At 29.9% G+C, this 15,446-nt stretch overlaps 1 protein-coding gene across 1 annotated transcript in view; it reads left to right on the top strand.

Moving 5' to 3' along the window:
* LOC126735222 (acidic mammalian chitinase-like) overlaps positions 1-12,331 on the top strand; it is a 40,826-nt gene extending 28,495 nt beyond the window's left edge. Inside the window, exons 12-21 of the mRNA XM_050439174.1 lie at positions 7,070-7,134; positions 7,277-7,453; positions 7,519-7,599; positions 7,653-7,807; positions 7,863-7,990; positions 8,041-8,164; positions 8,220-8,408; positions 9,437-9,559; positions 9,611-9,730; positions 11,816-12,331. Of these exons, the coding sequence (XP_050295131.1) occupies positions 7,070-7,134; positions 7,277-7,453; positions 7,519-7,599; positions 7,653-7,807; positions 7,863-7,990; positions 8,041-8,164; positions 8,220-8,408; positions 9,437-9,559; positions 9,611-9,730; positions 11,816-12,139 (1,486 nt within the window). The 3' untranslated portion in view covers positions 12,140-12,331. The remainder of the gene's footprint in view (positions 1-7,069; positions 7,135-7,276; positions 7,454-7,518; positions 7,600-7,652; positions 7,808-7,862; positions 7,991-8,040; positions 8,165-8,219; positions 8,409-9,436; positions 9,560-9,610; positions 9,731-11,815) is intronic.
* Positions 12,332-15,446: the final 3,115 nt, after the last annotated feature.

Here is a 15,446-nt window from a genome sequence, read left to right as displayed (position 1 = left end):
CGAGTTTGTTTGCTTATTGTTTAATAAATCAATAAAATTTACTTTGTATCTAAATGAATCGAAGCTTGGAAAAAATAAGATAATAAATCTGACATCAGATTTTTTTTCCAATAAGTCAGATGAAATGATGGTCTAAGACAATTCATTTATGTTTTTTTCCTAAATCAATATAATTACCAACATGAATAACGTTATTGAGATAAGAGTATTTATATATTTCAAACGTACACACATGCATTTTGTATACAGGGTGTTTCATAACTATGGGATCAAACTTCTAGGGGTTGTTCAGTGCAACAGTAGAATCCATTTGAGTAGAGGAACCCATGTCGGGAAATGTGTCACTACGCCACTTACACGGCCCTAAGACGCGTTTAAATTTAGAAAAAATATTAATTACCTAAATAGGATCTGATGCATTTATTTTTACCTTTTGTATGTGGTACCATCACAACAATTGTTCAAAATGTCCTCCTCCAACCTCAATACACCGATTTAAACGTCGCACATGATTTCTTACTACACTAAAAATTTGATCCTCGTTTTGAATGATTTCAAATGCTGCTGTTATTCGTCCAATTAAGTCTAGCTCTGATTCTACTGGAGTTTCGTAGACTAAAGTCTTTACAAGTCCCCACAAGAAAAAATCGAGCGACGTTAATTCATGTAACCTAGGAGGCCAAGAAACTGCTCCACCTCTGGCAATCCAACGATGCCCAAGCCGCTGAGCCAAATACTCGCGTACTTGTACAACAAAGTGATGCTTTTTCATGCTGAAACCACATTTGCTATCTAACGTTTAGTAGAACATTCTCAAGGAGTTCTGGGAGAACTTCCTCCAAGAAATGCAGATAAATAGGTCCTGTTAACCGTTCCGGTAGAAGGTATGGTCCAATTAAATAATCATCAACAATGCCTGCCCATACGTTGACAGACCAACGATTCTGATGTTTTCTTGGAAAAATTGCATAAGGATTTTCTTCGTCTCAAACATGGCAATTCCTACTCTTGTGAAAAATACCCTCTCTTGTGAAAGAGGCTTCATCGGTCCACAAAACATATCGTAAGAAATTTGGATGTGCAATGATGTGATCCAGAAGCCATCGACAAAATTGAACTCTAGGATGATAATCGGCTGCAGTCATACCTTGAACTTTCTGGAAGTGGTAAGGATGGACTTGTTGCTCGTGTAGTACCCGCCAGACAGAAGCGTTACTCGTATTCATATTCTTAGCGACGTCACGTGTGCTATTTGACGGTTCATAGGCAACTCGCTGAAGCACCTCTTCTTCAAATTCGACCGTTCTTACGGGTCGAGCAACACCAGTATCATGCATCTTGGTCTTAAACATGCCTGTCTCAGCGAGCGGCCGATGAACCGCAATAACCTTTTTGTATCCAGGATGCTGTCGTTCGGGATAACGTTCATGATACAATCGCGATGCTGCTCGTGCATTGCAGTTTGTTGCTCCGTAAGCCAAATGCATATCCGCCAATTCTTGATTGGTAAAGTTTTCCATAAGCAATAAATGTTTAAAAATTATAAGCTATAAAATTTTTAAACATGACATTGAGAATTGACATTGATAAGCGTTGATTTTAAACAATTGTTGTTATGGTATCATGTACAAAAGGTAGAAAATAAATGCAGCAGATCCTATTTAGGTAATTAATGTTTTTTTTATAAATTTTAACGCGTCTTAGGGCCGTAGTGGCGTAGTGACGCATTTCCGGACATGGGTTCCTACACTCAAATGGATTCTTCGGTTGCACTGAACAACCCCCAGAAGTTTGATCCCATAGTTCTGAAACACCCAGTAGTCCTCTAATCCATTTATTCAGCAAACTGAAAAAGTAATTCTTTCTTTAATAAAAAACGAAGAAATTAAAGTTAAAGAGGCAATTCTGGAATGATCCAATTAAAAACAAAGAACAGCCCAGATGTTTAATAATGAAATGAACTGATAGATGCAAAAAGGTTTCGAAAGCATGAAAAAACTCAATTATAACGTAACAAATAAGAATGACGGATATTTAAGAAAATAAAGAATATTGAATTTTATGCATTATAAGCCAAAATATTTTTCTCTACTGTATTTTTTTATGTATGCAAATAAAAGTCTAGGTATAAACGGTGCTTAAGTTTTGGATATTTTTTATTTAAAGAAATAGAAATTTTAACTGTTGAATCGTTATAATAATGAACGAACTGAAACGATGATGAATTTTTTGTAAACATTTTGATAATAAATATAGTATATACTTCAACGATAAAATATTATTAAATATTATATTTTCTATTAAAAATTAAAAAAAAAGCTTTCTGAATTAACCATTAATCAAACATCCGGAAAATTTATTTCGTTGAAATTAAGGGCATCTTATTTTATTTTGCGGATCTAAAAATGGTTGCCCACTATGCAGGGATGTACCACAGATATAACTAGCTAACTTGCGTTAGCTAGTTATATAGTGGATGTACTGTGCACGCTATAAGAATGCGTCCCCTTTTCAAAAATTATGTGTGATTGTCTTCACTTTATTTTCATGCATTACACAGAACAGGGAACTCTTTACCCTGTGCAACTATTTTTACTCATGCATGACTCACACTTTTTAAAATTTTACACAGAACTGCCAATTTCATTTGCTCCTGTTTTAGCAATTCCTTCATGCCAAAAAAGCAAAATTCATTCTTTGTAAATTATAAAAAAAAATTAATTTCACTACAAGGTGTAATAAACCTTCAAAATAATCATCCATTACTCTCAAAGAGACTTAAGTATATGACCAAAGGAGGGATAAAGTAAACTCAAAGTCTAAGTCTCATAAATCAAGCGTCTATTTTAGGTTACGCGTTTCGCCGCATTAGGGCATCATCAGACCTAAATAAAATTATCAAAATTAAATGATACAGAACAGAACGCTAATTAACAGAAAAGACATACCTATCTAAATACAAAAGCCACTAAAATATGGACTTTTTTTTAGAAAAAATCTTTTTTATATTTTTTGTCATAATTATATTTGTTTTCATTCCTTTTAAGATAATATGTATAATATGTACTGGATGTGATATTTGGCATTTTAAAGTCCATATTTTAGTCAATATGATGGTGTAAACTTATTTTATTTTATATATATTTTTTTTATTTATGTTAGTGTGAGTCAGTGTGTGGCTTTTGTATTTAGATAGGTATGTCTTTTCTGTTAATTAGCGTTCTGTTCTGTATCATTTAATTTTGATAATTTTATTTAGGTCTGATGACGCCCTAATGCGGCGAAACGCGTAACCTAAAATATACGCTTGATTTATGAGACTTATACTTTGAGTTTACTTTCTCCCTCCTTTGGTCGTAATAAACCTTGACGCTATAGTTCTTTTTCCAATAAATGATATTAATATTTACTTTTAATTTCGTTTTTTTCTTGCTTATTTCCATTCAACTAGGTGACACAAAGACCACATTAATCTTTTTTAGGAACATGAAAAGCAAAAGCTTTTGCTTAAATAAATTTTAATAATTAAAAGTTTAATTAATTGAAAATTGTAGAATACATTGTAGTAATATTTAAACTTCTGTCTAGGTATTCTTTGTTTGTGCATTCTTGGCAATAATGGATACTTGGTATACTTTATCTTTAATCTATAATGTGTAATTTACCCTCTTTTATGCTACTGTATGTTCGGCAGTAATTTCGGAAATACGATTCGATCGGAAACGTAAAGAAATACGATTTACGTTGATCATCGGATATTTTTGTTGAACATTTAATTCATGACTTTTTGTTACACGATTCTTTAATTTTCTTTTCCTCACCTATTTTTTTAAATAATTATAAACACCTATGTATTTATAAATCTGTGTCCCAAATTTCTTTTTATTCTTTTAATATTTTTTTTTAGGTTTTCTTAGCCTTTTTCTAGTAAATTTTTATGATTGTTGGCAAATTTCCGTTTTCAATATTATCTCTATCGTAATTAGATGAATAGGATGCCGATGCTCTATATTTTTTAGCTGCTACACTATCATCACTGTCTTCATAAAGATAGTAAAATAAAAAACTAAACTAAGATCTTAAAACTGTATTTTTAATAAAATAAGTTCTTAGTTTCTTTTTAACTATGGCAACTGATAAATTACTATATTCTAATAGTCATCGATATAATAAGTCAAATTTGAAATTTTTAGACTTGTTACTTTATTGAACTGATGTATCGATATACATCTCTGATTTTAAGAAGGTGCACAACCTACTTTCCAGCACTAGAAACAACTGATTAAATAAATCGGAAATAAAAAACGTGTTATTTCTTGAATTAGTTACGAAGCGAAATATCAGACTCTGGTTGAATCATCTGAACATCAAATATTTCTGGCTTCAACAAAATGGTATTCTACTCGAAGAAACTAAATTATTGATTAAATAACTAGATTAATAAAATGAATAGCAATGAGTTAAAAATGTTAAAACAAGAAAACTTTGTCTTGTTGAAATAGTTAAAGGGTGTATTTATTGAAGATCTCAATAAGATAGTGATGCTATTGAGAGATTTCAAAAGAATTTCTTCGTCAAAAATAGATTGCTAAACGTATTTGCTACTAATACATGATAATACAGACTTATCACAAAACAAAACTGGCTTCAATAAAATGTTCTTGCAGAACTAGATGAAAAATCTGTACTTCGGAGATTTCTGGTTTCAACAAGAGTCAAAATATGTCATATTTGAAAAAATTAAAGATCATTTAAAAGCAATTACTTTTTTAAAGAATACTAAACTTATCATGTAAAAGGTTAAACCATGTATATATTGAAGATCAATTATTTTAGCAACTACCAAAATTTAAAACAGCTGAATGAAATAATGAGTATACAATGAACTAAAAATATTAAGGGCAAAGAAGTTATTTGTAATTTCAGGTGGGTATACATGAATGATCTGATGCATGCAACGCAATTCAATATTGAACTACTAAATATCTTAGAAACCACTCAACAGGGAAAATTCGATGATTATTTTATTGTTTGCAGACTTTATTGATATTGTTATTTGTTTGTTATCTGAACTGACTAATATTATTGTCTGAATTAAATAATCGTAATTTGGCTGGCATTTAAAAAAGATGAAATCAGATCTAAACAAAACTTTATTGATCGCCTTTTTTAACATCAAAAGCTCAACGTATTGTAAAAGTGAAAACCGTTATCAAATAGTGCTAATAAATGGCCGTAAAAATGGATTTGCCAATTTACAATGATTAGATAAGACAGAAACTTATTTAAAAGGAAGTACGGACGGTCTTTGTGAACATAGTTAGTAAAAAACTGGTTTAGGTTAGACATAGTTTTTTGGTAAGTGGTAAAAATACACATTGTAGTAAAAATTTAAGGTTATTTCTCATAATTTGCATCTTTTTTCGATCTAAAGTTGTCAAGTATACATACATTTTGTTATTTATATTTGAACAGCTTTATATCCCATTTGATATTTTTTCATTTTCATTTTGCACCTAGTAATATATACCAACAAGAATTCTATATTTAATAAAACTCTTGCAAGATGAGGAATATATTCGATTTCATACTCTTCCATTTCCTATGGTCTTCCTTGTCTTTCAGCTGTAGGGTTCTTTCCAAAATTATTAATTTTACTTCAATTAACCATCTTCGTTGCTACCTCTTTTGACTGAAGTCCACTTAGCAATCTAGCAACTCTTTTAACTCGTCGAAATTACAATTTCATACAAGATTGAAAAAACAATCTTTAGGTCCAATAAGTTCTATATTTCTCCATTTAATATTCTTGGATATTCCTATTTCAAAAACCACACTGTTCTTCTTTGCAAAGCGACCAGTGTGGTTTTCCCAAGACGTTTTTTTCTAAATTTCACTTTGCAATATGGACTTGCACAATAAATGTCTTCTTTTAGAATTCTGTGTTAACTATAGCAGAGAATTTACGCAGCCTTAACAATTCTTTCTGTTTATTTATGCCAGAGTGATTATATAATAATGTATTTCTCATCCGCCACCCTTAAACCCAATAGCTTCTTCCTCAGTAAGTAAATACAGCTTAATAACAAGATCTAAAATAAGATTGTTCTTATAAAAATGCTAATAACCTGATGGAAGTTGAAAATATCAATTTTTATTCTTGTATCCTCAACTTAATTTGAGATAGTAGTAAGCATATCAATAAAAGGATATTTCTTGCATTGTAATTGGATCAACTACGCCACAAAAATACAATTTTCAGATGATTGAAAGACAGAAAATTAGAAATGAAAAGGTGATAGAAACAAACATCTGTCTTTTCTTTCTCAAATCGACAAGATACTAGTTCGTAGCAAACTATCGGGTCTCTACTTTTAATTTTTCACCCTTAAAAAACATCAAATTCTAGAGATTTCTGCTAAATAATATTTTTTTATATCAATGGTGCACCTTTATTTATTATCTTAATTATTTTTTGCAAGCAATAGAGTATAGCTAAATTTCTAGTTAACCCTCCCTTAGACTCACATATATTTGTATTCCAAAAAATATTTATAAGGCTGATTTTTAGGTTTGAAATATAATGAGAGCTGTCGTAAAATATTTAAAAAATACAATATTTTAACAATGCCTAGAATTTATATGTTTAAATAATTGTTGTTATAAAAAATATAACTTATTAAATCGACTATCTATTACGCTTAAACATATACTTACGCTTTAAAATATTTAATAAATAAACTTAAACGACTTATGATAAGCTTGGTGGTCTGTGAATGAACAAATTTAGCAACTTCATCAATTTCGCATATCTTTATCTCAGGCTGAGATATCATGACTAATACTAATAAAATTATGTTTTATTATTTCAATATGATGAACTACATAAGAAAAATATAATTTACAGACGATCCAGACGGTAAATTTGAAATGAACCGGTGGAATAGAAATGAATTTGAAAAAAAATAATTTTTTTATCTTATATCCTCATCTTAGTTCAAGATATACTAAAGAATGTTAGTGAAATGTATTTTTTATTGCAATTAAATCTATTAATATTTTTTTTTAGAACCATGAGGAAATCATTATTAGCCATCCTATCCTTCCTATGCTTGGCACAATACGCTCATGCCAGTAAGTATATAATATTTTACTAATTACAAAGTAACTAATATTTCCACCTCAGTTATGAGAGCTTTGTCAATATCCCTCGTAAATGAACCTGTCAATCTTCTAAATATACTTACATAAAAGTAGATAACACACGTATTTTTAGCCAGCAACGTAATTTGTTACCATGGCACGTGGTCATATTACAGAACCGGAAATGGTAAATTTACTTTCAGCGATGTTCCTGCCAACTTATGCACCCATTACATTTATACTTTCGTTGGACTTAATTCCACTAGTCTGGAAGTAATATCCTTGGACACGTGGCTGGATATTGACCTCGGTTAGTAGAAGGTCCCCCCGATATCTTAGGTACGTGCTACTAAAAACATATATTATCTATTTCAGGTGGCTTTACTAGCGCAATTAACTTGAAACAGACTAATCCAGACCTTAAGGTTATTTTAGCTGTAGGAGGTTGGAATGAAGGTGGGTCATTAAGGTAACCAAATCTATTTGTACATACAAATGAGTAATTACAGGGTCTGCAAAGTATTCTACAATGGCTTCTACAGCCACAGGCAGAGCTACTTTTATCGCTTCCGCTTTAAATTTGGTCCAAACGTACGGATTTGATGGTTTTGATTTGGATTGGGAGTATCCCGCCAGAAGGGACAGTACTAATACTGCCGATAAAGTAAATACTTTTAAAAAATTGATAATAACTTAATTAAAAATGTTTTTGCCTTCAGGAAAACTTTGCCTCTTTGGTAAAAGAATTCTACGAGGTCTTTAACCCTCTTGGTCTTTTGGTGACTGCTGCAGTTTCTGCTACTCCAAGCTCAGTAGATATTTCTTATGACGTGCCTGTTTTATCAGAGTAAGTTAAGATCTACTTAATATACCTTGTATGTAATATTTTTAATTAAGATACTTGGACATCATCAACGTTATGACTTACGACTTCCATGGCGCTTTTGATTCTTTTGTTGCCCACAATGCGCCTCTCTACAGTTCTTCCAAGCTTGGTTCGACTTATGCTGACTATAGCCTCGTAAGGAAAATGTGCATTTTTAGATAATTTTTAATAAATAATAATAAATTGATAGAATGCCTCTATAAATGGATGGATAGAACGTGGTGCCTCACCTTCCAAACTAGCCCTAGGAGTTCCCTTCTATGGTAGGAACAATGTCCTCACTAATGCCAGTAACAACACTCCTGGATCTGCTGCTACAGGTACTGGATTGTATGCTGGTCCTTATACAGCTACATCTGGATTTTGGGGATATAATGAGGTAATTATGTAAAAATTAAACTTATTCAAAGCATTTGACAGTACCAAAATTTTTTCAGTCGGCTGAAAAACTGTAATCAGTAACTTAAAAATTGTTGTATGCTGAAATAAAAATCCTACAGGTTCCCTATACTTCTTTTGCAATATAACTATTTTCTAAAACCTTTCACAGCATCAAATTTTTTCTAGTGATTTGGATTAACAAATTTGTTGTATTTATAAACAAATTTAAACTTTTTTTTTATTTAAATTATTCTAAGATCTTTAATAAGCATCAAAATTTATTTAATCCTCCGTAAGACTACTTAATAGCTCCAAACCGATTGTATTGAGAAAGAAAATTATAATGCTATTTCTTGGTAAACAGACTCAATAGCTTTCAAAGAGACTAGCTTTTATTTTAAACAGACTCATATACAATAATTAAAATTCATATTTAGAATTCTGTACATCCTTTGGAAATATCAAATTTTTTTCGATCCATTTAAAAACCACTCAATAACTTCAAAATAGTGGAATTTACAAGAAAACTTACAAGAATCTTTTTCACTTCAATACTATTAAATTTTTTCCAATTCATTAGATACTAGTCAATTAAAAACAACATTTGTGAATAAGATTGCCAACGCTTTGAAACATTGGAATCTATGTGCTGAACGTTTATAGAAGCACTGTAAAAAATTTGATACTTAAAAACCCCCTAAAGGCTAAAGTTTTTCAAACAGTAAACCTTATATTTAAACTTTTCCCCGCAAAGGTGTCTTAATTAAAACCAAGACGAAGCAAAATTTAAAGAAGCAAAGAAAATGCCAATTTAAATTATGCGAAACATGGAAACAGGTATAATAGAGGAAAAAGGCTCCGTGTTCCATTACCGTCTTTTGCACTGTTCACTCCGTAATTATCCTATTTAAGCAGGTATTAGATTCGCGACTTAATAAAAGCTCTGCTGTCTATTAGTTATAGCAGTATCCTTCGAGTTTTTTGCTGACTTTCACCAGTTTAATTAACGGTAGTTTTTTTTTAAAGATCGTTGAAATTCTTGCGGCCGGTGGTTGGACCGAAGTTTGGGACGACGAACAACAAGTGCCATATGCCTATAACAACACCTCATGGTTGAGCTATGACAATCCAGATTCAATAACTTTAAAGGCAGGTGTATTTTTTTTAAAGATAATTTTCATTTAACATGAAAAGTTGCAGGTGGAATTTGCAAAAAGTCTGGGATTAAATGGTATTATGCTTTGGTCCATAGAAACCGAAGATTTTCTGGGTGTGAATGGTACTCAGTACGCTCTTTTGAACGCTATTAATACTGCATTGGTAAGTATTTTATGCATGTTAATTCAAGAATCCTAGGATACGGGGAATAAATTTAAAATCTTTCATTCACAAGTTGTGGTTTCATAAAAGTGTCATAAAAGTTACACAATACTCATCTTTGTAAGACAATGTTATGCCACAATAATTGTGTCATCTGAAAAAAACCTATTTATTCTTCCTGAATATTTAATATCTTATATTTTATTCATATCTTGTATTTTAATTGTGTATTAAGACAAAGGCAGCCACACCCCTACAGTACTAATTTAATACATCGACTTCATTGACAATGGACCAAGATTCTTATTGCCTGTTTTTCATTTCAGAGTTGTCTTTATTAAAATATGTCTTTAGTACTTATTTAAATAAGTTTTATAAATACTCAATTAATTTCTAAAATAAATTAAAAAAAAACCTATTAAAAGTGTAATTTTCATAAGAGGATATTATTTAAAAAAATTTGTTTAAAAAATGTATATTACAAGAGTAAGAAATGATATTTAGATGACTTGTAGAATAGTTTTTCAATACAATGAAAGAAATTTATAATCGAATATTTAGATTTTTTAGCATCAAATCAGGCGTTATAGTTAAACAATTTTTAAAATTATTTAAATTAGTTTTCTTGTATATGTAATATACATCGAAAGGTAATAGAAAAAAATCCCGATATTTCCCACAAAAGATAATTATTCATTATAATCCTCATTCATTCCTTGAAAATAAAAAGTTTTGAAAAAAAATCCAAACATGAATAAAGACTGTATTACTATTTTCTTATAGCATTCCTAAACAAATCGCCATCATCATTATATATAGTTTACGTAATTAATAAATTAAGGCTAATAAGTAATATTAGCTACTGAATATATCATCTCTTTGATAATTATTAAGGCTTATTAATTTTAATCAATATTGGATAAAAAACGGGGTGCATGAAATTTGTTCAAACATCTCCTCTTTTTTACAAAAAAAATTAAAAAATTAATTTATAAAAAAAATCGACGACGATACGACTAACTTTTTAATTAAATTTGTTAATAAATTGGCATCACCATTATTGATTTATGTAATTTAAAAATTAATATTAAGTATAAATGCTCTATAATGTAATTACAAAATTGGTAATATTTTTTCTTAAATATCTTTTATATTGATTATACTTTAATTTTTTTTTAATTTCTATGCATAACATAAATGCCTACGATTATCATTTTCTTATAATAATCATTATTTGTAATATTACTTAACCAATATTATAATAATATTAAAAGAAAGGTGAAAGTCATAAAATAACGATCAAACTAACTGATAATGTTAAAGTAGCGAAATTTTATCATAAATGAATTAGGAAGAAATTGGTAATTCCAATTTTATACTACAATCTCTTTATTTTGTCACTAAATCTTGTAAGGAATTGTTTACCTTAATTTAAGTTTTATAGCCTTACTATGCAGTTTAATTTTCTTTTGATACTTAGCATATGCAAACGAATATTTTCATAAAACAAGAACTTGTAAAAAACTTTATTTAATAAGTAAAATAATTTAACAAAAGTAAAAAAGAAAATAAGAAGGACACTAACCAAGAGAAATTTTATAACAATTAATAATATTAAATATTAATAATAATTATGATTAAAAATAATAAAATTTTTAAATTTTATGTAAAAACATATTTATTATTATATTATATTTGCATAATTAAAAAAATCCCTGCAATTAGATATTCCTTCCAAATACTCTGATTGTTTATCATCAAGACTTTTGTCCATAATTTTTACAATTTACATTTTGTTATTAGAATTGCTTGTAAAGGTATGTCATCATTAATTTAATTTAAAAATTATACTTAAAAGGTTTTTTTCATGAAAATAAATAGCTGCGATTAGCATTTCAAATTTTTTAAAAATTCATAGATTGCAAAAAATTCACAGTTATGAAAGGGTAGAAGAAAAATATAGTTCACTTTCTGGATATGAAAAAAACTGCCAGTGTATCATCTATTCTGTCTGTATTTAGTATTTATTCCTCTACACAATCAAACCGCTTTGATATAATGAATAAAATTAAACATATTTTCTAGAATCGTAATACTACGTCTAACAGCACCACAACTACAACTGCAACCACAGTGTCCAGTGACACCTCTACTTCCTCAAGTTCCACCAGCAGCTCAAGCTCAGACTCTTCTACTTCTTCTTCTTCTTCTTCTTCTTCTGACTCAATTGCTGACGCAAACTCGTGCACCGCAGCCGGTTATTTCAGATCCTCCTCGGACTGTAGCGTCTATTACTACTGTCAAGAAGTCAATGGCGTCTATGTTGGTTCTGAATTAACTTGCAGCAGCGGTTTATACTACGATACTACCAGCGGCGTTTGTAACTGGGAGAGTCTGGTTAGCTGTTGATTTTAGGCATTTTTTGAAATAAAATTATGGTACAAATATATATATATATATATATAGTCTCACAATACTGCGTAAATTTTAATGTTTTATTTTCAAACCTCCGAATATTTAACCTAAGATGTATATTTACTTTGAGGTAGTAAAAAACCAAATTTAAATCGAGATGTGATTAAATATATATTTTCAATTGAATATTAATTTATTTATTGCTCCTAAAAAAATTACAAAAAATCTCTTAAAGATGATTCTGTATCGATACAATATTATCATACAATATTAAATTATTACATTATAAAAGAAACAAAAAAAATAAAACGCTACAAAGTTGTGGTAAAGAACAGCATAAAACATATCACCAATAAAAACTCATCAGAGCAATATCAGACGAATTTAATAAATACTTCACTACCCTAAAGCAAAAACTAGCCGCTAAAATAAAACAAGCTCAAAACTATATTATTAGTTCTGAAAATATCTATAAAAGTGGTTTCTTTGTTAAACCTATTTTGGAGAGTGCACTTATTACTATAATTGGATCTTTGGGAAATAGTGTTTCAAATATTGATAATCATCATAATCTTAATCTTAATCTTATAAAGAAATAAACATATACTTGATAGTACCACTTTTACATTTAGTAAATATTATCTTTGCTTCTATAGTTTACCCCTGAAGTTATAATTATCAAGTTATATTTAGAAACAATAATTAAAATCTTTAGTAACTTGAAAATAACATTAATACATCAACTCATAAAATAACAACTAGATTTGCACAAAATAAATTAATGATTCTATCAACTCCAGTGCATTATATTAAATATTTAATAATTGATGATTATATAGACTCACGCACGACTTCTAAATGTAATTGTGTGTCCTAGTCTTAAGCAAGTATTGTTTATTTTCGTGAAGCAAAGAGATTATTATTTATCATTTATATGGTACGCGGGCAGATGCAATCTGCATGCCATTTTTAGAATTCATCAATTCGTTCATAAGATTACCTTTTTTTTATTTTTTTATTTTCTTATTCTAAAATTCTAAACTGAAAAAAGTATATTTACATTTGAGCTAAGTGTGCATTTTCTTACATTCAAAATTGTTTATATAAGCATTTAATTTAAATTTATTATTCATATTTTATTAAGCTCCAAATATATTATTTTTTTGGAAGGTGTACTGTTCACTCATTGTATTATTATATTATACTTGTTTTTTTTAATCCGTGGTTAAGTTGAATAGCTATGCTAGATCTCGCCATGCTTAAATAGTAGTTTGTATAAATTTTTATGACAATAAAAAGACGTGTATTATTATTACTATTATTATTATTATTATTATTATTATTATTATTATTATTATTATTAAATATAGGATCTCTTTACCATAACTTAACACCTCAAATAACTCCCTCCCCTTTCAAAAAAAAAAGCTCGAATCCATCGATTTTTGTTTGGAGGATGACACATTTTGCGCATATTTTCAACTTCGCTACTTCACCCTCAAAACTTTAAATAGAAAGGGGTGTAGACTGATTCCCTATTATGAAAGTCTTTTGACCTTGAGTACGGCTGGCAAGTTTGAGGCCTCTAGTATCATTCCTGTTGAAATGACAGCTAGTCAAATAAAAAAAAAATTACCCTTTAAAAATTGTAATTAAAAAGGGAAAAAACTGCGAACTGATACCCTAATGTAATCTTTCAAAAATTTGTTAAAATAGGATTTATTATTCATTTAACATTTACTTTACAAACAAAAGCAATATTAACAAAAAAGAATGTCAAATATCGTTTTCTTCATTACCTATCATTCATTTAGGCGTTTAGTATAATTCATTTCACACAATGAAGTCTAAAACACAAAGTTTTTAAAAATTTCCAAGATTATGTTCACGTTACAAGAAAGAATTGAAATTATTGTTTGTTACATTAGAAACAAAAATTGCGCGACATCTGCAGCTGCGAGATCTAATAAAATGCATTCTGAACATTCTTTGACCCATGTGTTAGAATTGTGGAGAAAATATACAGAAACCGGATCAATTGGCAAAAAACGTGAAAGAGTAAGACCTGTACGAAATGCAAACGTTGAAGTTGCTATCATTGGCCATGTAGCTACAGTTTCAGAAGTATCCCGAGGCAGCGTTCACCGAATTTTAACATTAGATAAGCTTCGGCCCTACAAATATCAGTTTGTACAGGAAATGAACGAAGATGACTTTGATCGCCAAGTAGACTTTTGTGAAAATATTTCGATAAAAATTAAACAACCATGACTCAACTTTTGCTTGAATGGAGAGGTCAACCGTCACAACTGCAGGTACTGGAGCGACAGTAACCCTCATTTAATCTGTGTAACACATACCCAGCGTTCTTTTAGGCAATCAATAGGAATTTTAGGCAATCACATTGTTGAACCTTTTTACAGGCTATTTAAATGGTGAAATTTATTTTAGTTTATTTGAAAATGCCATCAAATTCCAGATTACATAGATTTTAGAAAACGGCCCGGATTTAGTCGAAGACCAGCTAGTCCTTGAACAAGAGCACCTCCTCACTAAGCTCGTCCTGTAAGCGATCTTCTAGATATTACTTTCTTGGTCAATGGATTGGAAGGAGGAGACTGGCTGGCACGATAACACCGTTGGACTTCTTTCTTTGGGGACACCTAAAATCAGTTTTTTATAAGACGCAGCCAGAATCACTTGAGGATTTAAGCCAACGAATCGCAGCTGAATGCCGTAGACTAACATCTGAAACATTTCAAAGGGTTCGAGAGGATTCGATATGCGGTGATGCAATCGGCAAAGTAAACGACGAACATTTCAAACAATTTATAAAATAAATTACTCTTTGTACAAAACATTATTAAATATTTACAAAAAGTTTCATGTTTTTATCTCCCGAGTTATACTCCAGCAAAAACTTACCCATTTTCAAACGAAAACAAATTTTTAAAGTGATACCTTCTAATCATACTTCTAATTTTGCGAGTCTCTTTTTCAAATTCTTTAGGTGGATAGTTTTAGTTGGGACACTCTGTATATTACACAGTAATGATTTAAAAATATTTTTTAACAAAGAATTAGTGAAATTTTTTTTGCCTCTAGCTTGAATTTGATGAACGAATTAAAGATTCGTCAACGTTCTTCAGTGACATACCATTTATTGAGATTTAACTCGTCTCAAACAAATTTTTTATGTAATTTCCAGGTAATTTCATTACAAATCTTTATGTAGGTCGCCTGTCATTTCTCTCCTTTCATTCATGCCACCTCCTTCCGTTTATCCCGCAATTATCGTTAC

This window comes from Anthonomus grandis, chromosome 4 (genome assembly GCF_022605725.1).
Source record: "Anthonomus grandis grandis chromosome 4, icAntGran1.3, whole genome shotgun sequence".
Taxonomy (NCBI): domain Eukaryota; kingdom Metazoa; phylum Arthropoda; class Insecta; order Coleoptera; family Curculionidae; genus Anthonomus; species Anthonomus grandis.
The sequence above is the reverse complement of the archived record's forward strand: the minus strand, read 5'-3'. Positions and strand labels throughout refer to the sequence as shown.